Source organism: Mya arenaria, chromosome 4, assembly GCF_026914265.1.
Source record: "Mya arenaria isolate MELC-2E11 chromosome 4, ASM2691426v1".
NCBI classification, from domain to species: Eukaryota; Metazoa; Mollusca; class Bivalvia; order Myida; family Myidae; genus Mya; species Mya arenaria.
The window spans coordinates 5,788,100-5,812,650 of record NC_069125.1 but is presented as its reverse complement, the minus strand read 5'-3'; the positions used below and the strand labels follow the sequence as shown (position 1 = coordinate 5,812,650).

Sequence of the window (24,551 nt, the reverse complement as noted above, 5' to 3'; positions counted from 1 at the left end):
TATGTATTTAACACAGCATCTGACGGTGAGATACATTTATTTAAGGGAGAGCACTGATTTTCAAATGACATTTTTCTTGTTTTGATCCAAACTTCTTCAATGTCTTACATGCCTAATATGACTTACCATCTAAGACTTAATTATATCATCGAATAGACCCTGCCCGGGTGTTATATAAATCTGATATCAACGCGAATTAAATATAACTATTTGGGATCATGACGGTATATTGCAATTTAGTTATTTAACATTGTTCAGTGCGATGCGGGATATATTTTGAATCGTACACAACAGGGAAAACAACTTTCTACTGCAATATTGTTTTCCCAGCTGTGTTCTCGTCCTAATATATCTCCGTATATTATGTATTTTTTCACGAATTCCAATGAAAGTCATATTTGACTTATTGGCAAAAAATTACTAATCACAATAAATACGGCACCAATCTCTACAGTACCGCCTCGATATGTAGAGGTTTGGTTTCGGGGCGAAATGTCGGGGGTTAAATACTTGGCCGCGTCAACTCGAAATACGTAAAATACTTGTAGCTCCCTTGCTTAGCGCTCGGTTTTTAAAATGTATTACTTGGAAATGGTATAACTGGTATTGGTTAAACCCAGTCAAGTTGTATCCCGATTATCAGTGCTATACAGCGAGAACTCAGAGGCTACTTCACAGAGAGCAAGGTCATCACTCTCCGATCTCTTGAATCCAAGTCGGTTTATTCAAGCCTTCTAATATCTTGATTTGACTGGGAATAAACTTAATACTATCTCATGACACTTATGACTTTAAACGCAATGTAGATAAAATAGCGGGGTCAAGCCATACTGCAAACCAAAAGGCGCGGCCAGATCTTGATAAACTCGAAAACACAAATTCGAAATCATATATTTTACGAAAAACAGTTCAGTTCGTTCCTGAAAAAACACCTGTTGATGTTTTAATAAACACATGCTTCTATACTAATCAATACCACAGTCGTAAATGGGAATGAACTTCTGCTTTTGTGGCATATAACCTCTTCTCAATTTTGTAAAATTTAACCATAAAGTATTCCTCATAATTATCAAGGGTGCCATTCCTACCAACGATCTAGCATTAAAAGTTCAGAATAACTGCAAATGTCAGAACATCGTATGACTCGAATTTCGGCCCAAAATTGGTTGAAAAGAAACGATTTTATATTAAGAAAAAAACAGCAATCTAAAAACCATATGATTAATGGCCCAGACATAGTCTAAAACGAGTTTAAAGAAGCCTTAAAGGATATTTGAAGTTAAATAGAAAACCTGAGTATTTAGTTTCCAGGCAATACATCATTATTATGAAATTATTGTCATGGTTTTAAGTCTACTGTGTCTGCGTTATTAGAGACTATCATAATAATACCCATCTATCTTCGCAAATGCGTTTCCATTTACTTCGGTTCGAGGATAATACAGTACAATGAATTAATGTCCTCATTTGATATTAACTATTTCAAAACAACACCTGTCATTCCAAATTACCCATTCCCACTATTTTTGGCGTAAATGCACTAGTGAATTTCAGCCCAAAGGTCCACCCCCAAAGTTGCGTCCCTTTAACGCCAAATCGTGGATGTGCCCCCTAGAATATCTTTGATAATTTCCAGGAATGTAATTTCCTGATGTCAAGTATAGCCTCTAATGCGGCCAAAATAAGTATACATATTCCAGCAGTATCAATTCACGTGTCTGGGAAAGGCCACCGTCAAGAGAAAATCTAATAAGTGTTAGTATCATTGTAAATACAATTACATGAAGCAATCAACTGAAGCTATTTTTATCATGTGGGGTACGGTTTCTACTTTGGCTGGTTTTTTTAAATATGTAAATAGCTTTATATGGGATTGTTCCAAAAAAACTGGGTTAAAATTTAAACCAGATGTTGCTGCTTTGGACCGACATCTTCTTGAAATTCAGATCATATCTCTCAAACAAACACATACAAAATAATCTTAATAGTCATTGAAGGGTTTGCCAATGCCACCATTGGTTGAATTAAGCATTTAGGCGTATAATGTTTACTTGAAAACCCCAAAAGTTTTATGTTCCTTTCAAATGAAATAATTTCTGCCTTTTCTGCAATTATTCTGTATTTTCAACGGGTATGATATAAATAAGACAAGGGTTTACAGCATTTATATTATTGAAACCCTCGGGGGTGCAAGTGTCAGGAAAATGAGCAATCAACAAATAACAGACCATGGTTGGAAACAATTGACACCAACGGTTTTTCATTTACTAATACAGTTATTGCAAAGCAGGATACTCAACAGGGATCAAAGCCGGAATTAGACGTTAAGAGTAACTATAATTTTTAGATTTATCTGACTATCAAAATCAGTTTGTGTACCAAAGAAAGCCTTGGGAACAAGCCAAGTTACAAAAAAAACTTTATTGAGGTAGATGTTTGGCTCCTTGAAAACCATATTGCAAAATCAACAGCTGTTTTGTGTTCCAAGAGCATATTGCCCAACAGTTTTCAAAAGTTGTCTTCAATACTATTTTGCCAACAGCAACCTAGGTGTTTTGACACTATGACCTTATTACCTAGGTAGGTGTGAAGGTCAACAACTACGTAGATATATATTTTGACTTCAACACTTATGGCCAACAACTACGTAGATCTAGATTTTGGCACGAAGACCTATATGAATAATATCTACGCAGGTATATACTTTGGCACAAAGGCTATTATGGCCAACAGCTCCCCAGGTGAATATTTTATGTACAAATACCATTTTGGCTACCACCTACCAATTATTTATCATGGAACAAACACTATAAACTAATTCTATTTATTGGCCCAAACATTACTATTATCTTTTGGAACAAAGATTAGTATCGCTAATAGCGTTATCCAGGTAAATGTTTAGCACGAAACCTATTCTGGCCAATATCATATGACTAACAAAGCTACAAACTAGGCGTCAAAAAGATTGAAAATCAATATTAATTTTCCAACAGTGGATGGAAATGAAAGTAAGAGGTATGTAGTATTGTTTTCTGAGTCTGAGATGATCAGAGGCATTGAAAGAAATAAAAATTAATTACTTTAAGAGAAATATTTAGAGTCATTACTTTTCCCCTAATATGTACATTGTAGATGCATTCATTTTTACAGGCGATTTAGTGCTTGATGATATCTTGGTTGCAATGAAATATTTAATGACCACTAGTAATAAAAAAAATAATCAGGGAGGGTTTTAAGCCAGTTTAATATATGTGTTGCCTCATTAAGATGATTAGGCCATTTAGCTGTGTATTGACTTTCGCAATTGGGATCTCCAGAAAAAAGAATGAACAACAGTCTTCATTTCTTCTGTTTTGTGCCTTTTCTCAAGAAAATATTTGCTTTTTGCATATTAGATTTTACTATTCTATTCGACACTTTGTATGGAACCTACTTTTTAATTTAAAAGGTTCATCAATGGATTTGCCATTGGTAGGAGAGGTTTTAAATTAGCGGTGTTTATGTATGCCTCTTGACCTAGAAAGCATGATTTCAAAGTCACATTCCAGACATTCCATAAACCTGACCAATAAATCTTATTGTTTCGAAAAAGATATATTTCTTCTCAGAAATATTTTTATTTTATCCTACGATACGAGTCCCATTTCCTTTATTGCGGTTTCTACCAAGGAAACAGACCCAAAAGTGATTCAGAAGGTCATCGGGCACTTTGCATTTATAAACAGGTACATAATTCCACTCTTTGGCTTGTTATATCTGTCAACGTTAGCAATTTCATAAAAATTCAGTTGTCCACTTGTAGTATTTAGTTTGCACAATGAACTTATTTGATTGGTAGATAGTAATGACTGGATTAGATATGACCATTCCAGAATTATTGTGGCTAATTTTGGTCGGTAATAATATAGACTTAATAAGTTTTATTAAATAGATGTTACCCGAAAATCACATAAATGGGTTTTTCCATGCTGGTATAGATAGATAAAAAGGTTATATAAAGGTAATAATATTCATTGGATAGATCAATGATTCTGACTCATCGTATGTCTATTAAAATAGTACAATGCTGTTGTATCGGAGGATAAGTTGGGGAAAGCCAGTCAACTGGCAACAGTAAACTGAACTGTATACACTGGCAACTTAACTATTGGTTCTTATTCTCCTACGTCTGCTTAAAGCATGGACCATAGAACGGTATTCGGGATATTTATTTTCTTGTTCTTTGGGTGTTTGTATCAGGCATCAAACACAACAGACAAGAATCACTAAAGAACTCTTGGACAGCTACCTATAATGCTTCTAGCAACACCAGATGTAGAGTCAGTGTTAACCATTTTACCACTGTCATGAGCAGACCCTTGTTCATATTTCAACGCCAAGGTCAGGCTTAAGGTCCACAGTGACATATTTTCTTAAATTGTTTTCAAGCCTTACGATTAGCTATACATTTTGCAAGTTATTCTAGAGAGAAAAAGCGATGTTTCTCATTGTGAAACAAGGAGAGGATTTTATGTCATGTCTTTAAAATTGAATACGCTTTGGAATAAATTTAACTTTATTGGGTTTTAATAGAGATTGACTGGGCCAGTTTGACTACAAATAGCTATAAATCAGAATGCTGCTCAGGAGTGTGGAACTATGTTAAGTAATTGTTGGACTTTAGAACGGTAGTTCTACGAGTATTTACTATACATTGCTCCATCTCTCACTCTCTCATTCATTATGCGCCTATTAATTTCTTACCCAGTCAGGGCATTCCCAGCGATTAAGACAAAAAAATGTTATACCCAAACCTTAGACTATTTTCAAAAATTACTTTTGGGATTGGATGTTTACCATGCAAAGAAGAAAACAATGAAAAACCAATCTGGCCCAGTCCTTTTCCTGAAAGGGCTTGTCCTAAGACCCACTCTCCTCGCTTACTGCAAATTCAATGATCACATGTGTCCTCTTAGGTTACAATATTTTGCCTCGATGAAAATCCACTGAGTTCTTCTCTGTTGCTCTTTACGGAGATTAATATGAAAGGTAGCGTTGGAAATTGTCCGATTTTACTACCCCGCGTAGGAACTCCGCATCTGATGAGATGAGCAAGAAATAAATCATTACTTTCAGAAGTTAGTCACTTATATTTATCCTGTCACTTGCATACAAATCGCTCAAATAATAAGGCACTTTGTAAATTTTAGTTTAATAGGATAGTAGAGCACGTGATGATTATCTACAGTTAGGTGGTCATGTGACCGCTTAAACGGACTTTGTGATATTCTGAAATGTCAGAGGAAAGCACAAATAATGTTTCAGTATTTTATCAATAGTCCGCCAACAACCGACCTGAACAATCACTCGCCCATAAAGTCCTATCACTCTGCATAATAATGACACTGGCAAAACAATCGACCAGAAAATCTACATGTGATGTGAAAATCTTACTCTACCCGCACATGCTGGAAACTGGGCCCCATTCAACGATAGTTAAATCCATTTCTTTTATGAATGACAAAATCTCATTTACAACAGAAATGAATAATCACTTTGCCGATGCAGAATGAAAGAAAACAGGTGAATATTTGGGTTCTTGTTAGGAACAGCTGCTGATAGTGAAGGCATAAACATTTGTTAGATATTGCCAACATATGACTTATTCAGGGGTATTAATAACTTACATTTATCCATTTCTTTGTTACAATTTTCAGCGACAAAATAATCCAGTCGACAGAAGATTGACAGAAGTGTCTGTAATAACTGCTTGGTGTTTTGATGAGTTTAAATTTTGCCGTTTCCCACAAAAATTGACATATGCCATTTTACAACAAAAAACACCACAGAAGCAGCATGAGGAAGCTGATTTACCATTTATTATACACACATGCCTCATAAATATTTAACATGGCTGCACTCTCTTTATTAGCAGTTTGTCACATTCATTTTGGGTCTCGGAGTCAAACGCAATTGGATTTTTTTTAACAACAGGAGTTCAGATCTAAATTGTTCATAAGAATGTGACGTGTACTTGGTTTTCAGATAGTTTTCCCCTATAGGTTGCCCATTTTTAGAAATTCTCGGAATGCAAAACCAGCTAGTTGGTTATTAAAACGATATCTTCCTAAACTGCCATGAATCAATCCAGCATGCCAAAAAGTTTCAATTATTAAGTCCTTAAGGACAAGAAACGTTTTTGGTAGTTGTTTATATTCTCTTATGTTTTAAGCTATATTTGTACAGAGTTTATCCGAAGTACAAAATTATTCGCATAAAAATTTGGACACTTAAATCTAGCGTAAGAACTAGATATTTTTTAAACTGATGAAGGAGACAAAATAAATGTTTGAATTGTGGAAGGAATAATTATAAAGAAAAACAGTCTAAATAGTCTTGTTATTTTCTATTGCAATGTTTCTGGAAGGATTTAATACGGTTTGACATGAAGTTAAATTGCTTTTTCAATCCCACCTCTTCTATTATTTTCTTTTTGAAAACATCAGATACTTTTCGTTAATAGTTCATTATAAGTATTCAAAAAGCTAGGACGCCATTGTTTAATATAGTTTATTGAACACTCTTCTTCTTCAAAATGAAATTGATCCTTATGATGTATCATTTATAGAGGAGGCAAAAACTGAGTGAATGGTTATGTTTACGTGTGGATTACTTTTTGTGCATTCTTTTGTTCAGTTATGTGTTTATTACACAAGTTTAGAATGACCTCTATGATAGCATGAGGAAAGAGCTTACATGAGTATCAGCGAGGTGTAACTTGTGCAAATTTCAAAAAATGGCTTTCGAATTAAAGTGCACTTGTTACATTTACATGAAGTAACACGTACACGTTGTGTTTCACAACCTTTAAAATAATTTTAAATCAGTATTGTAGTCGCAAATCAAATCATCATTTACAACGCCATAATGTGCTCTTGACAGACGCCCATGTGAGACAAGATGTAAGTGATATTATACTTAATTTTCATAATTTAGAGAAAGAAATCATTTAACACAAGTGTGAGTTATGTTTAACAATGAAAGCTGTTGTTTGTAGGGGAATTATTGATAGTAGCCATTTGTTTTATGCTACATGTTTTACTTTAAACATTGATAGCCCTCATATATTGTGACATAGGATGGATTTAAGTAAATGCCGGCAAGGAAATAGAATGACAGATAGTGTCTGATTAATGCCTTTTTATCTTGGTATGTGTGATTATCTGTGAAACTATGTACAGAAATGGTTACAAAACGAAAGACGTAATATACTGGGTCAAATTATCCATTATTTCGTCACCGTTCCAGTCTCGGACGATGACCCAAATTTGGAACAATGTACTGTACATAGATGTACTCTACATATTATGTACTTGAAGATGTATCTACATATTATGTACTAGAAGATGTATCTACATAATTGTACAAGTATATGCTTCTACAGACTCAGATGTACTAGTACAATTTTCTACATGTACTCAATATGTATGTACTGCATGTACATTACGTAAGATGTTTTAATACCTGTCTCTTCCTTATTTATTTAACATAGATGTACTATTACATGTTTCTACACAGATGTACTAGTAAATGTCTTAACATAGATGTACTAGGATATGTTTCTGCGAAAATATACTACTAAATGTTTCAACATAGATGTACTACTTGTAGTCTACCTATATGTACAACATGTACTTTACAAAGATGTACTAGATGTACTCAACATGAGGTGTCCTACATGTATTCTACATTCAATGTACTACCTATACTCTACAATATATGTACTACATGTACTTCACATTGAATTCACTACCTGATCTATACATATATGTACTACAAGTACACTACATTAGATGTACTCTACATGAGACGTTCTACATATACTCTACATCATTGTTGTACCTGTACTCTAAATAGATGTACTACATGAACACTAAATTAGATGTACTGTATGTACTCAAAATATTTGTACTTCATATACTCTACATGTGATGTTATACATGGGCGCCGTATAAATGAATTACATGCACTCTTCTTACGTGTATTATATGTACTATACATAGATGTACTACATGTTCTATACATAGATATACTACATTCACGCAAAATAGATGTACTGCATATACACTACATAAATGTACTACATGTACTCTACAAAGATATACTGCACGTATTCTACATGAGATGTTACACATATACATTGCATAAATTTACCACATGCACTCTACATAGATGTACTACATGTACTCTACAAAGATATACTGCACGCACTCAACATAGATATATTACATGCACGCAATAAAGATGTACAGCAAACACTCTACATACATGTACTAAATGTATTCTACTTAAATGTACTACATATTCAATACATTGATATACTGCACGTACTTTACATAGATATACTGCACGTATTCTACATGCGATGTTATACACGTACATTAAATAAATGTACTACATGTACTCTTCATAGACATACTACATGTACTCTACATATATATACTTCATGTACTCTACATAGATATACTATATGTACCGTACATAGATCCCCTACATGTACCTTACATAGATCTCCTACATGTACTCTACATAGATATACTACACGTACTCTACATAGATCTCCTACATGTACTCTACATAAATGTACTACATGAATACTACATAGATACACTACATAGATATACTACATATACTCTACATATATATTCTACATTTAATTTACATATATATTCTGCATGTACTCTACATAAATGTACTACATGTATACTACAAAGATACACTACATAGATATATTACATGTACTCTACATATATATTCTACATGTACTTTACATACATATTCTGCATGTACTCTACATAAAGGTACTACAAGTACTCTACATAGATACATTACATAGATGTACAACATATACTCTACATAGATACACTACATAGATGAACTGCATGTACTCTACATGATATATTGCACGTACTCTTCAGGGAGAGAGAGAGAGAGAGAGAGAGAGAGAGAGAGAGAGAGAGAGAGAGAGATGTACTATAGATGATCTATACATAGATGTACTCCATGTATTCCTCAAAGATATACTTCATGTACTCTACATAAATATAGTACATATACTTCACACCGATGTACTATATATACCCTATATAAATGTACTATATATACTCTATATAGATGTACTACACGTACTCTACATTGTTGTACTCTACATAGATGTATTATATGCACTATACATTAAAGTATTACATGTACTCTAAAAAGATTATTACATGTACTCTACAAAGATGTACTACATGTACTCTATATAGATTTACTACATGTACGATACACAGATGTACGTCCTGTGTTCAACGTTAGAATGCTATTTCACCTCTAACCTAGCAGTACGATAAATCCCAGAATACTGTTTTCATACTGTGTGTAATTTTAGCATGCCAATACTGTATTCAAATTGAAACACTTACACACTTTGCGCCGAGTGTGATCAGAAATATTGTATTAATGACTATTTATTTTAATATTGCTCATTTAATGGCGAGAAAAGAGGCTGGTTTTTAAAAATAAAAAGCGGCTTACGAAATATTTGGATTTCCAGCATTTTCCTAATGATTTAGACAAAGATATATTTATATTAATGAAACCATGCGGTTGTTTTATGTAAAAGCATTATTCTGATTAGTTTACGCAGGGGTTGAGTGTTACTAGGTACTTATAAAATATATTGAATATGGTGCGGCTCGGCGCGGCTTATTTAATCTGATTAATACATACTAATATTGACACCAACCTATTTAGTGTTCAAGATGTATAAAACATTTTAGAACTGTTAAAATTATGAAAAGCCACACCAACGGGAATATAAAAAATATTATGGCCATTAACTTATTCCAATCTAATGTGATGAATTAATTATAAAAAATAGTCGTTAATATGGATGGATGCATGTTTTATGCATGACATCTTATAATGATGTTATTAATATATTTAGTAATGAATGGTGCGTTTAAAAGAAATATTAGCTTTTTGCTATCAATGTTTATCACTAAATTTTATGTATCGGGCTATTTATTAAGCAAGTCATCGAAAAAGCAATATCGTATTTGCCCAAACAGATGCACATTGCACTAAAAATGGCTGAACAGATATAATTTAGTAAAGTCAATAGTCAACACGAAAGCAACACAAAGCTTTTTTCTAGTGGATATAAGATGACATTTTGACAAGATGAAACCAAATACTCTTTCAAGAGAATATCTTTTAACTTGATTAGATCTTATTGTCACGGGAATAGTTAAAATGCCCTGAAATATTCGAGATCATTGCTTACATTTCCTCCTTCTGTTGCCGGTCACGTTCCTTAAACTCATTATCCTTCTCTGTAACAAAAACAAGCAACATTGACTCGCATGTCCCTAAAACTAATGGAAACCCAAAAGTATTCAAGTTTAACTGTTATATATTCTTTTAAAGTATATTTCGCATTTAGATTGATTTGTTCTTCAGATAAAGACACAATAAATTTTGATTTGCTTGTGTGTTAAATGAAACCGAATAGGTACAAAGTTGTTGTTTTTCAATGTTAGTGAAAGTAGGGGAACTTAAATACATTGTACTTTTATACTTGCGGAGCAAGACAGACAAATAAAATTTCTGAGGCGACTGCCCAGAAGGATGCCCGCCTCAAAGAAGCTTTTGGCATCTAGCATCTTTAGTATTTGACCCTAGAACAGTATTCGGAATATTTATTTTCTTGTTCTGTGTTTATATCAGACATCAAACACAATAGACTAGAAACACCAAAGTACTCTTGGACAGCCACATATGGTACTTCTAGTAACATCAGAAATAGTATCCGTGTTTACCCATTTACCACTGTCTGAGGTAAAAACTTTGTTCATATTTTAACGTAAAGGTCAGGCTTAAGGTCCACATTTACATACTGGTTTTCAATTGTTTTCAATCCTTAAAATTAGCCATTGTTCTTTTAAAAGGATAAACGTGTTTCCTGCTTTTCCTGCTGAAAATTTGATTACATTTTGCAAGATATCTAAGAGAGAATAAGTAGCGTTTCTCATTTTGAAACAAGGAGGACTGTATGTTTATAAACGTTTTTTGAATAAAGTTAGCTTTATTGGGTTTTAATAGAGATAATTATACTCCAGCCAGTTGGACTACAAACAGTTATAAATCAGAATGCTACTCGGTCACTGCGGAACTTTGTTAAATTAGAGTTAAATTTTGGAACTGTATGGGTATTTACGATACATTTCTTACATCTCTCTTTCATTTTCTATGCACCTATTGAGTTCTTACCAAGTCAGGGCACCACCAGGGATTAAGACAAATTGAAAATTTTGTTTGTTATGCCCAAACCTTGGATTTAAATTTCAAAACATGTTGCAATGGATGTTTTCTATGCAATGAAAAAACAAACATTGAAAAAGCAATCTGGCCTAGTCAGTCCAGGAAGGGCCTGTCTTAAGTCCCTTATACAGGAAATGAGTAAGACCCTTTCACCTCGCTTACTCCGAAGCAAATGATCACAGGTTGCTTGTTTACGGAGATTAATATGAAAGGTAGCGTTGGAAATTGTCCTATTTTATGACCCCGCGTAGGAGCTCCACATCTACTGAGAAAAGCAATAAATAAACTATACTTATTCAGAAGCTATTCATTTTTTATCCATATGTACTTAGTTCTTACCAGCGATTTATTTGTATATGTTTGTGTAAACCCCAAGTAAATATTTCTTGACTTGTTTATGATAAACTTTGAATCATAGATATACAGTATTGCCTCTGTATTTCATCGTAAAACAGCCAACATTTTTCATGGTTCAGAACCAAAACCTCTGACGTTATGCCATGTGCTGTGAGTTTTGAACTCGTGTTGGGGAATTTTCCACAGAAAACAAGGCAAGACGGCCTTGAACCAAGAACTGTGAGTTTTGAACGCGTGTTTGACCCCAGTCACCTTCAACCATGATTTGAAGAAAATATTTTAATAATAACATAGCTTGTTTCAGGTGTATTTTATTTATCAATGTTTGTGCTACACGTGTTTCAATATAAAATTCCATTATTCAGTCCTGATAATCTTTTAAAATCAAGCATTGTCAACAAGAGCAAATGCCACGATCTGAGATGCATAGGCAAATACGACTGCAAACTTGATGCAAAATATAAAGTTTCTCAAATATTTTCTCGGAAGCTGATCTGAATAATAACTTTAAGAAGCAGTGGAAAGACAATAACAGCAATTTACTGCATGTAGCAATCAAAATCGATTGAATTTTATATTAAAACCAAATTTTATTTCAATGATACCATATTTAGATACTTTTCAAGTATCCGCTGAGTTTCGCAGAGTCAACCCCCTCCAAGAAGAACCGAGTTCGTAATTCTTCGGTCGACTGATCACCCTCCGAGGGCCTAAAATCTAAATTCCCAGAACACAGTCAGTGGAGATAAATTGTAAGCTGTGATAGTGCATATCCGCTACGGGAAATATGTTGGTCTCACTCATAGAGTATATATGCACCCCCATCTCCTTTGTTGTCTATTTTCTCTTGCTTATAAGATTTTAAGATTTGTGCAAACATTCGACTTCTGGTACAATTTCTCCTGCGTGATCCTTATTCCTTCAATTGGCAGTATAAGAAAAGCACTGGTGGAAAACAACGCTCAAAACATAAAGACAATACGGATTCCTTACTGTGCAATTGACATTTATTTTGACACTACACTGTTGTGTTTGTTTCATGTCTGGAAAAGGTGGATATTCGATATTTGTGCTCTACCTTACTATAATTTCCAAATGTTTGATGTTTAATAGATAAGAACGAGTGCTGGGAGGGTTTTCCTCCTTCTATTTCTGTCGCATGTTCTGTCTCGATCTATTTTTCTGGGGCAATATTCTACTTACAGCATCGGCTCTCCAATATGTTCTGCCGATGGATTGCAACAGTAAGAGAAACTTGTGCAGAATAAAAGGATAACGTTGAGAAATGAACAATGTCTTAATATAGTGTCTATTGAGTGTTTTCAGATTGTTTATTTTTATTGCCTTGTTTTTAACAAAACATACTATGATTTTGTCAGATGTAGCATTATTTTGTTATGAGCATATCAGACATTTTAAATTGATTTCGAACCCGTGTTTTTTTTTCCTTTTCTTTTTTAAATTGAATGTTGACAATATCAAACATCATATAATTGTTCGTTTAAATATTAGAAGAACTCACACACTACTAATTTGCTGCCAAGAGTTTAAATAAAGATTCCCTAGAGCGATTCCTGAGTTAGAAATATTTATGCTGGCAGCTGTTAAAGACTATTAGAGAGTGTTTTTATTTGAGAAAAACATTTTTGACACCATTTAAAGAAGAGCACTTGTGATAAAAAATATTATGATGTAATTGTTCTTGAACAATTTTCCTAGAGCTTTCAACTGAGACCCCTTAGGGTATATGAATAATTTAAATTGCAGATAAATTATGTTTCGATATAACGTTACAAGATTTGAAATTTCCCATTGTTTTAAACTTGTATTATATTTCGATTGACAGAAAACAACGTTCAGGCGATTTGTCCAAATCTGCTTAAATATAATGTGGGTTTTTAAAAAGAAAAGTTAAGTCAAGAAATCGTTATGCTGATAACTATTATGTTGAAAGTATTGTCATCATGGAAAATCCATGAAACTGCGATATCTCAAAAAAAATGTTATTAAACAAAGTGCTTGGTGTTACTAGGGCATATGTTAAGCAAGGCCAATAATTCTTGCATTAGTTACTGTAAAGTTAAGCCCATTGATAAACTATTAAAGACTAATAATCTAAACTATAAAAGACAGGTAAGATTATTGGAAACAACTTCCGATGCTCTTGTTTAAGACAGTCTGATAATATAGTCTGATATAAAATAGTGTTACCAGGACATATGTTAAGCAAGGCTCATAACTCTTGCTGTTGTTACTGTAAAGTTAAGCCCCTTGATCAACTATGAAAGACAGATAAGATTATTGGAATCCACACCCGATGCTTTGGTTAAAGACACTGACAGTCTTTTAATTTTATATAATCACATGCAAGTTTAACACGTCAAATTAAGTTTTCAATCTGCTCTGTCATTTTAAAGTAAATTAAGTAACATAAGCAGTCCTGCTGTTAATGTAATTTGTCGAAGAAACTTTGGCAGTATCATTTGTCAATTTACCTAGGACATTGTCAATCATCGTGGGAAGTGTCTTTGTGAATAAATATTCTTGGTGCCATACAGCTTTACTGGGAGTCATTAGGTGAACGATCGATTGACAATACATTGAAAGCCATTTCTTTCGTGTCTGAGTAATTGTCTAAGGCATCAGTTTGTTTGATTATTTTCATGTCAGTTTTTACTTTTTTGGAAATTCTAGCGTGCTATTGCAATCTATATTATTTTGAAGTGTTCAAATTGTTATATATTTCATGCTTTTGTTGTAATCAATGAAGTAGAAATACTATCTATAAGATCGTAGACGCTAACGCTCCTTGTAGTGCGAAACTTAAACCTTGGCTGAAAAAATGTTTAAAAATGATACATTCTGTGGTGTTCAGATTTTGATAAAATTGGTGCTGATGTTTTTTAATGGAGGACCACAACCATCTGTTAGCTGTCAGCATTGTCCTCGTAATTCAAAAACTCAAAACAGACATTACTCAAAAATTATAAAACCTGATACAAATATTTTCAGACGAACGCACATGTATAGCAAAGCTTAAATAACTATATAATAAATGCCAGTGATAACTTGATGTCCCTAATAAGATAAGTGCTGGTGTTATTTTTATTATTTGTGTGACTTTTATCAAAAGAAAAGCTATGATGAATTGTATACATTCACCAGATGTTATTAATTTACCATGTCCTTCATGTGTCTGCTGAAATCATTAAAGTCAAATTCGATCCTATTGCAGGAATAGTAATATCATTACATCTATCTGTTTAGTGTATATTACTTCTAAATGGCCATTCCTTGACTTAAAAGAAGAAAGTGGATACAGTTTTGGTCCATGTCTTCCCCAAATCAGCTCTGGTCATGCAACTTTGTCTTCTTTAGTTCATGTGACTCTCCGTACTGATAATAGCGTATAAGGAATGGAAAGTCTCCGCTACAAGAGAAAAGTCAGTAATGATATCTGTGGGGTTTTCTTTAGTATGAGATTTCATTAATGAAGTTTTGACATGAAGATGCCAATAATCGGAATAAGGCCTGTAAATAAAATGAGTGTTGATTATTAGATTTTGTCAAATATCTTTTCAGGTCTGCTTAACATTTGAGTGACCTCTTGTTTTATAAAATAAAATGAAATTGTCAGCTTTTCAAAACAAGTGAACGATGCCATTTGGTGTTATTGTTGTTATTGGCTTTAGCATCAGCATACATACTTTCTTTTTTACTTTGACCATGATTAAAATACTGTTCATGATATTCATATAAAACTTTTTACATATGTTATGAGTGACAATGTGCACATGATTAGAAAGGCCCATAACTCTAGATTAAATTGTTGTTTAATTATGCCCCTTGTTGGACTGGTAAATATTTGGGTTTTAGTTAGGAACAGCTGATAGTGTTTCAGAAGGTATAAACATATGTTAGATATTGTCAACATGTGACTATTTCAGGGGTATAAATGACTTTCAGTGACCCATTTCTTTGTTACAAATTTCAGCGACAAAAATAATCCAGTCCACAGAAGATTGAAATAAGTGTCTGTAATAAATGCTTTGCATTTTGATAGATTTAATGTTTGCCGTTTCCCACAAAATATGGCATTCGCCATTTTACAGCCAAAAAAAACCACAGAAGCGGCATGAGGATGCTGTTTTACCATTTATTATACACACATGCATCATAAATATTTAACATGGCTGCACTCTCTTTATAACCAGTTTGTCACGTGCATTTTAAGTCTCGGAGTCAAACGCAATTGGAAATCATTTTGCAATAGGAGTTTAGATCTAAATTGTTTCTAAAACTTTGATTTGTACTTGGTTTCCAGTTAGTTTTCCCCTTAAGGTTGCCCATTTTAGAATTTCTCAGAATGCAAAACAAGGTAGTTGGTTATTAAAACAAGGTCCTTCTAAACTGATATGAATCGATCCAGCATGCCAAAATGTTTCATTTATTAAGTTCTTATGGACATGAAAACGTTTATGATAGTTGTTAATATTCTTTTATGTTTTAAGCTATATTAGGACAGAGTTTAGCCGAGGTAAAAAAAAACAAATATTTCGCAAAATAATCTGAACACTTAAATTTGGCTAATGATTTAGTTGTTTTTTTTTAAGCATAAAGGAGACAGAATAAATTTTTGATTTGTGGAAGGATTAATTATAAAAAAAAACTGTCGAAATTATGTTCTTTATTTCTAGTTCAATATTCTTTGAGGTTTTTAACTTATGTACTACTTTTTGACTTACAGATCATGTTATTTTTCAAGCTGTTTCAGTTAAAAACATATTTCGAAGACATATTAATTTAAGATTCTAAAGCCTTGTCCCGGTTGACGTACTTGAAGTTTTGAATTATGAGTTGTTGCTTATTACAAACGGTTTGACATTTGGTTATATTGATTTTTACACGCCTCTTCTGTTATTTTCTTGTGGTAGACAACAGAAACTTTTCGTTTATCTTTCATTATGAGTATTCAAAAAGCCATGTAGCCATTTTAATATAGTTTATTGAAAAACCTTCTTCTTATAAATAAAATTGACCCTTATGAGGTATCATATATAGATAGGAAGCAAAAACTAATTACATGGTTGTGTTTACGTGTGGACTACGTTTTTATGCACTCTATTGTACAGTTATATGTTACACAAGTTGAGAATGACCTCTACGATAGCATAAGGAAAGGATTTACCCGAGTATCAGCGAGCTTACACGTACACGTTTAAAGGCAAATTTCGAAAAAGGCTTTAAAATTCAACTGCAACCGTAACATCTACGTGAAGCTAACTTTACTTTACATATATGTACTATATTTACTTTACATAGATACACTATATGTACTCTATATAGAAAATCTGCATGTGCTCTTCATAGATGTACTATGTATACCCTACGTAATACGTACTACATGTTCTCCACATAGATGTACTATATTTACTCTACAATAGATTTACTACCTGTACTCTACATTTGATGTACTACATGTACTTAGATGAACTTAGGACGCAGTCAAAAATATGAGAACAAATCAGGAGATTAAACTAAATAACACTATTGGAAAAGATAGGACATAGTGAAAGAATGTCAAAATTGGCAGCCACCATATATGTTTTAGACGATTTTAATTCAATCGTGAGAATGGCAAAAGTTATTTTGTGAGTAACGTCCCTTTGAAATGAAATGTAAGCAAACACCTTTTCTATTTATCTACGTAATTTCGAGCTGAAACAGCCTAAATATAAAAAGCCTTATACTATAGAAAAGACGCAGGCATTTTTATTTATGGCAACTTCGGAGGCAACAAGTGCGTCCTATACATATTGATTTACATTAGATGTAGTACATGTACTCTACATAAGAAGTACTATAAGTACTCTAGAAAGATGAACTACATGTACTCTCTATTCTATAGTATAATGACATTCAACTTCTACCCGACCAGTACAGTCAATTATAGAATGATGTTTTCATACGTACTGTGTGTAATTTGAGCATTTTCATACTGTATTTATTCAATTTGTCATTGTCAAATACTGCGATTTTTATGGTATAACCATATCAGTAAGCATTTCATACTTATGCTCAGCAAAAAAGGACAATCATCTGAAGAGTAAACATTGGCCAATTTGGCAAGAAGACTAGTACCTGTTTCATTGACGGATCGTTGTTGGTTTCAGTCGTAGATTAAAATTATGTCAGTGATATAATTTGGTTATTCTGTCTGCTCAATATGTGTGTGATTAAACTAAAGTATTAAAAACAAACACAACTTTAAGGAAATAAAACATATAATCAGCGTTTTGCGCTTTGTGAAGTAAATACTGATTTCAGGGTTTGATAGTTTGACCATGATCCTGTAATGTAACAAGCCCTTACTGAGATAGTTGAAGCCATGATGGAAAAAAGCCACCATGGCGCCGTCAGACCTTTTTATCTCCTACTTGTATCATTGTAAAGTATTTTGTAGGTTTTATGGAATATCATTGATTTCAGCAAACAGCCATTCGATAGCATTAATTAATTTACAATCTTTTGTTCCTTATAATCTTTGCTGGAGTTGTGAATTATTAAATCCTGGCAGTATGGATTTTGCAACGGTTAGAACAAATGTATTGAATCTACCTTGAAAGGAAGGCGAATCCTACTTCTTGCGTGTCATGCTTTGTTTATGGCCTGCGATTTCAATTTAAAATTCATCCATAATCTTTATAGATAGTAAGTTTTAATGGGGATGATACATGCTATTGCAACATTATGCCCAAAATAAAAAACAAATCATACTAGTCTCTTAGCCGAAACTGTAAGCTAAGTGATAAACATCAAATTGAAACAATTATATACTTTGCACCGAATGTAATCGGAAATATTTTTATTTAAAAATTGCTTATTTAATGGCGAAAAAAGAGGCTTATTTGTGCAATTTGTCAGCAAAATGTGTTGTCATGATTCGTTGTAATTGCCATCATTGACTGGTTTTTATTGAATACGTCTTTTATTGACCAAGTATAAGAACCTTTCTGGAACAAATTTAAATCGTATAATTGTGCATTTAGTTTAAGACATTTGAAGGCAGTTTACAAAAACATGATTTATTTTTACAACGAAATATTTTGACCTCAGTCGTCACTTTAGCATTTTCCCTATTGAATACGGCAAAGAAATATTTATATTAATGAAGCCATGCTGTTGTATTTTGTAAAAGCATTATTCTAATTAATTTACGCAGGGGTTTAGTGTTTGATAGTATGCATTTGTGAAATTGAATATGGTAATGCACGGCGCGGCTTATTTAATCTGATAAATACATACTATGACTGACATCAACCAACTTAGTATTCCAGATTGTAAAACATTTTAGAACTGTTAAAATTATGAAAAGTGACAATAATAGATTAAAGAAGTTTTTATGGCCATTAAATATTTCCAACCTAATGTGAATTAGTTAGTTATAAAAATAGTCGTTAATGTATGTACATGTATGTTTTGTGTATGTCAGCTAATAATGACGTTATTAATACATTTAGCTATAAATGGTGCGTTTAAAGGCAATTATTAGCTCATTGCTATCAATGTTTGTCACTTATTTTTATAAGTATCGGGCTATTTATTAAGCACGTCCTCGAAAAGCAATATCGTATAAGTCCAAACAGATGCGCATGGCACTTAAAAATGGCTCAACAGTTTTAGTTCAAATAAGTCAACGTTTGAGACAAAAAACGAAAACAACGCAGGGCTATTTTTCTAAAAAAGGAAATAAGATGAATATTTATTGGGAAATTTTGACAAGGTGGAACCAATATACTCTTTCAAGAGAATGACTTTTAACTTCATTAGATCTTATTGTAACGGGAATCAATGCCCTGAAATATTTGATAACATTGCTCACATTTCCTCGTTCTGTTGCCGATCTTGTTCCCTAAACTCATTATCCTTCGCTGTAACAAAAACAAGTCACATTGACATAGGTACAAAGTTGGGGTTTTATTAATGTGAAAGCAATGGAACTTAAATACATTGTACTTTTATACTTTCAGAGCGAAACAAACACATCAAATTGTTGAAGCGACTGCCGAGAAGAATGCCCGCCTCAAAGAAGCTCTTGGCATCCGCGATTATTACCAAGATGGCAGCTCCTTTGACCCCAACATAACGACCAAGAAAGATGCAGCAAAGGCCTTGGCAATTGCCTAGAAAAAGATATGCGTAAGTTGTGGGCACTGATAATGCATTTTCATTGAATGATTAAAATGGAAGTTAGTTATGTTGGCAAATGATTAAAATGCATGGGATGCATTATTTTGCCCCGTAATTCAATGAAAACTAACGCCTATGTTGTCCTATCTAAAGTATTTGGCTTATAGCATTTTCTCGAAGACCATTTTAGGCCAAACTGCCTTAAGGTGATATAAAAAAAATGGAAGCACATGTGCTTATTTACATTTTTAATTTTAAAGGGACGTAACTCAGAACGATTGATGGGTTTAGTCATATCGGAAGTTTTAAATCGGGTACAATTAGCATCAATCGGGGGAGTCTTCATAAACGTAGATCATTACTTTAAAATTTCATTATTGTACGATACATTTAACTTTGTACTAGTCTTTATTTTATTAAAATAATAAATAAACATGAGTATTGTGACTTGCTGTAATTGTGCGCTGCCAATGTGTGAAGGTGTGAAAACCTCCCTCTGTCGTTCGCATTATACCAAGTGTTTGTAATATCTAGCTGATGGTGTTGACAACATCTATGTACAATATCCGGCTGTTGCTTTTACAATTTGTGTCGACAGAGAGCAACATCGGGATTGTTTTTTATTATTTATGTACATGTGCTGTACTATTTAAAATGGTTCTTCCTATGATTGACTGTAATCGAAAATTGATTGGATGGTATCGGCGACAATCGATTGTATTCGGACATAATCGATCATCGATTCGTTTGGTTTCTGTCTGCCAAATTTTGGGCGGGAAGTGTTAAGTTGTATCGATAACATTATGGCCGGAAGCAACAACCACAACAACAACAACAACTTGAAGCATACACAAAATAGTTAACGGTTTTGTTTTTGTACAAGAATTAAAATAAAATTAAAATATTGTTAGAAACCGATGTTACAATCGATAATTGATTATTATGTGGAAACGATTATCGATAGTCAAACTGGAACCGATTCCCAACACTACTATTTAATAACCTTTGCTATTTTCATGATTCAATAAAATCTGACAAAACAAAAATGGTGTTTGTTTGTTTTGACATTTTTTCACTGCATTAATGGAATTCAATATTTTTTCCCCGATTGTTCACGTAATTTTGCCTGCGTTATATTTATGCTAACTATACACAGTATAATACATTACTTAGAAACTGCTTAAGGTATTGACATTCAAAACTGATAAAGATAGATACAGTTATCAGAAAAAATACTTTTTAAATATTGATGCCTTTTGACTAGGAATTGACAGATCCGAAGCCACAACATTCATGACAAATTAACAGACATATTTTGCTACAATTTATTGACACTCGTGGCAATAAAAGTAGTGTAACGGCTTCCGTTGTAAGGGAATTGATATTAATGTTTAATGCCATTAACAACATGGACGGAATGAAATGGAAAAAAAATAATACTATTATTCCTTTTATTGCTTTCATTTCCAATCTATCGGAGAAGAAATACCATGAAAAGGCAATAACATTATGTATAATTAATCACATGACTGGGATTATCGAAGCCCACATGGGAATATTTTGGGTTAAAAACAATGAAGTAATATGCTCGGGGTATTCTTTCGCCTGCTAAACAAATAAAAAAATAATCATCTGTGTGTTCTAAAGCCTTCGGGTCATTATGGAAGTTTGTTTCCTGGTCTCTTTGTTCAAAAATGCGAAGTTAGTATATAACCATCGTATCATTTGTGAAATGTTTGAAAGTAAAAAATACTGACATTTTGTAAGATTTCTAAATGTTTTATAAACATAGGATTTTGAAATCTTTTTTTGAGACTGATATATTGGACACGTAGATATAAAGTGTGCTACACTATGGCGAATGATTAAGTTTTTCAATATCTTTATTGTGTTGGTATTGAAACTGACTTAGGTGGTATTATTTGGAATATTGAATTTTCACAGAATATATAAAGTGAGTCAGTCTGCTACATATTTCTTGAACTCCTCATAGGTTTGAAAATAATTTCATTCAAATATTCACCTTTCATTTTCAAGACTTCTTAAATTAATAATGAGGTCTGGTCACACTTTCAAAACTTATTAAATTGATAATGAGGTCTGGTCACACTACAGGAAGCATTTCAGTTCTTCATTGTAATTGCTTTGGTGTCATCGTCGTGCAAAAACGTTAACATTGGCATTGACTATAAAGATAAATAAGTAATTTGGTACACCTGTTACCAGAGACAATACCCAAGGCTCATAACTATGGCTTTTATAATTATTCATTTACATGCTCCGTGCTTGACTTAAAAAACAGTCGAGCTGTGATTACTTCCCCGCCCTCATGTTTCTTCTAATATGAATCGTATACTTATAAATCGAAATTTAAAAAAATGTTCAAACGCTTGAATAAGGTCATACATTATTTTCATCTCTTTAAAATCTGACATGATTCTCCTTTAAACTTTCATTTCACAAGAAATATGTTAGATAAAGGTATAATCTGATATAGTTAAAACAAGAATTAGAGTGCTAACTTTTGTAATCACAAGTTGTTTTCCAGGGACAAAAGTGAGTCATCACCTGAAAGAAAGTCTTCAAAGAAAAAAAGAGTAAAACACACAGGCATGATCGGTTGGTTTTGGGAGGTGTGGCCTAGCGTGTCTATAAAAAGTAACATACCATGTGACCTTGCTAACTGTAACTAACCGTCTTTTGTGCGATATGTTCACGCACATTTATGTTTTGAATGAAACTACAGTTATATTTTGGGATACTTTTGCATTATATGAATAGTTATAAGTGTGTCAGTTTTGTGTACTAGAAAGTATACATTGACATAGAAATCACATTGTCATTTCTTTTTTTGTTTTGCAAAATAAATGGTATTTTCATGTCGCTTTCCATTTTGGAAATGTAATTGCGTTGTCATGACGCTTTACGTTTCGAAGTTTAATGTAATAGTAATCACATGGACATGTCGTTTTCCGGTATGGAAACTTCATGGCTTTTCAAATAAAATTTGGCCTATAGTCAATTTTTGTGGATACAGTTTTTAGCCAGATTATGCACCAAAATCGCTAAAAAAGACTTTCCATTTTCGGATTGTTTCATCTGTAGTTTTTATTGTTGTGAACCAGATAGAGAACAATTCAGGTGAAATTTTCGCAGTGTAAAATGTGACAAAAGGTGGTATCCGCAAAAATAACAATATTATGTTTATTAAATTACTTTTTAGTCCTATATTTTTATAGACACCTTATGAAAATGCTCATATCTGACATAAGTGACGTATTACCATTCAATATTTACTTTCATATTATACTATTGAGTTCATAACTCATTTGAAAAACTACAGAAACAAGCTCAATAGCCAAAATTTAAACATAAACCCCGTTTAATGGCACTGGGTAAACGCCAAAGACAGAACACAAAAACAAATTATCACAAACAAGAAAACCTGGAACAACATCACAAAAACTCCACAAACAGCACAGTGCATATATACTATATAAACAACTAGGAATGTTTATCAAGGTACCGCCTTGGAACGGTCAGTAAAATGTAAATTTACTGGGGGTTTAAACCAGTTTGTGTGCACAACCTCGTTCTTATCCCTAAATCTTGAATAAAGTAATAGCCTAAATGGTTGAATGTCAAATGTCGAGATGTTTCTTTAACATTTGCTTTCCTAGTATTTTGCCATAATCTCGTTTAAAATAGGAGTTTAATATTCTATTCATATATACAAAAAACTAGGTGTGTTTATAAAGGATTGTTAGGTACCGTTAAACCATGTTAGTAACGTGTTACCATTCATTATTTACTTTTATACTGTATTTATTATATAAAGTGTTCATAAACAGTGTTTTGCAACAAACCTTTTATAAAGAAAGAAATATAGTAATTCTATAGTATGGTTTATGTTTATATTGATTGCAGTTAGTGTGCACCCCCATTGTTGATAAATCAGTTTTTCTAGGCTACAAAAGAGATTTAAATCAATAAATCAATTATTCAGACATCTGGATGACGGATTAATGAAACAGATTTACCGCTAGTTATTAATAAATTCAAAATAATGCATTTTGTATCATATCGAAGCTAGTTAGTAGTTACTGGTAAATAAAACCCGCTTGCATGGCTTCAAAATAAAAATGGGAAATATTTATGGAGTTTATAACCTTGTAACTTTTTTTGACAACAAGCACATTTATGTCCGATTGTCAAATAAAAAGCAATTCGATTAATTGGATTCCGGCAAAACGTCGTTAACTTTTAGACGGCAACGACGATTAATTGACTTCCGTTTATAATCGGCCCTAAATTACTTTTAGCCTATGAAAACATTTATATATGCAAACTATCCAAAAATTAACATGTGGATAACTTATCCACTTTTATACAATTGGCTGCTAATTGAATTAATGGTTTGAACGAAGATAGCCATAATGCTTGATTAATTTGATAAACATTAATCTAACCAATCAGCAGTTTTAATACTATTCAAGATATTTTATATATATTTTAATATAATTTTTTAGCTGGAAGTTAAGTATGCACCGAAAATCTTCCGAAAAAGATAATTGATCAGATATTTAAATGACCCATTAGTTGGTCATAACCAGGCTTCAAAATGTACATTGACCTTTCTTAAGATTTAATTTTGTAGTTAT

At 32.8% G+C, this 24,551-nt stretch overlaps 1 protein-coding gene across 1 annotated transcript in view; it reads left to right on the top strand.

Moving 5' to 3' along the window:
• Nucleotides 1-19,887, top strand: part of LOC128229697 (serine/arginine repetitive matrix protein 2-like) — a 52,290-nt gene extending 32,403 nt beyond the window's left edge. Inside the window, exon 10 of the mRNA XM_052941491.1 lies at nt 19,731-19,887. Within this exon, the coding sequence (XP_052797451.1) occupies nt 19,731-19,887 (157 nt within the window). The remainder of the gene's footprint in view (nt 1-19,730) is intronic.
• The last annotated feature ends 4,664 nt before the right edge of the window (nt 19,888-24,551 follow it).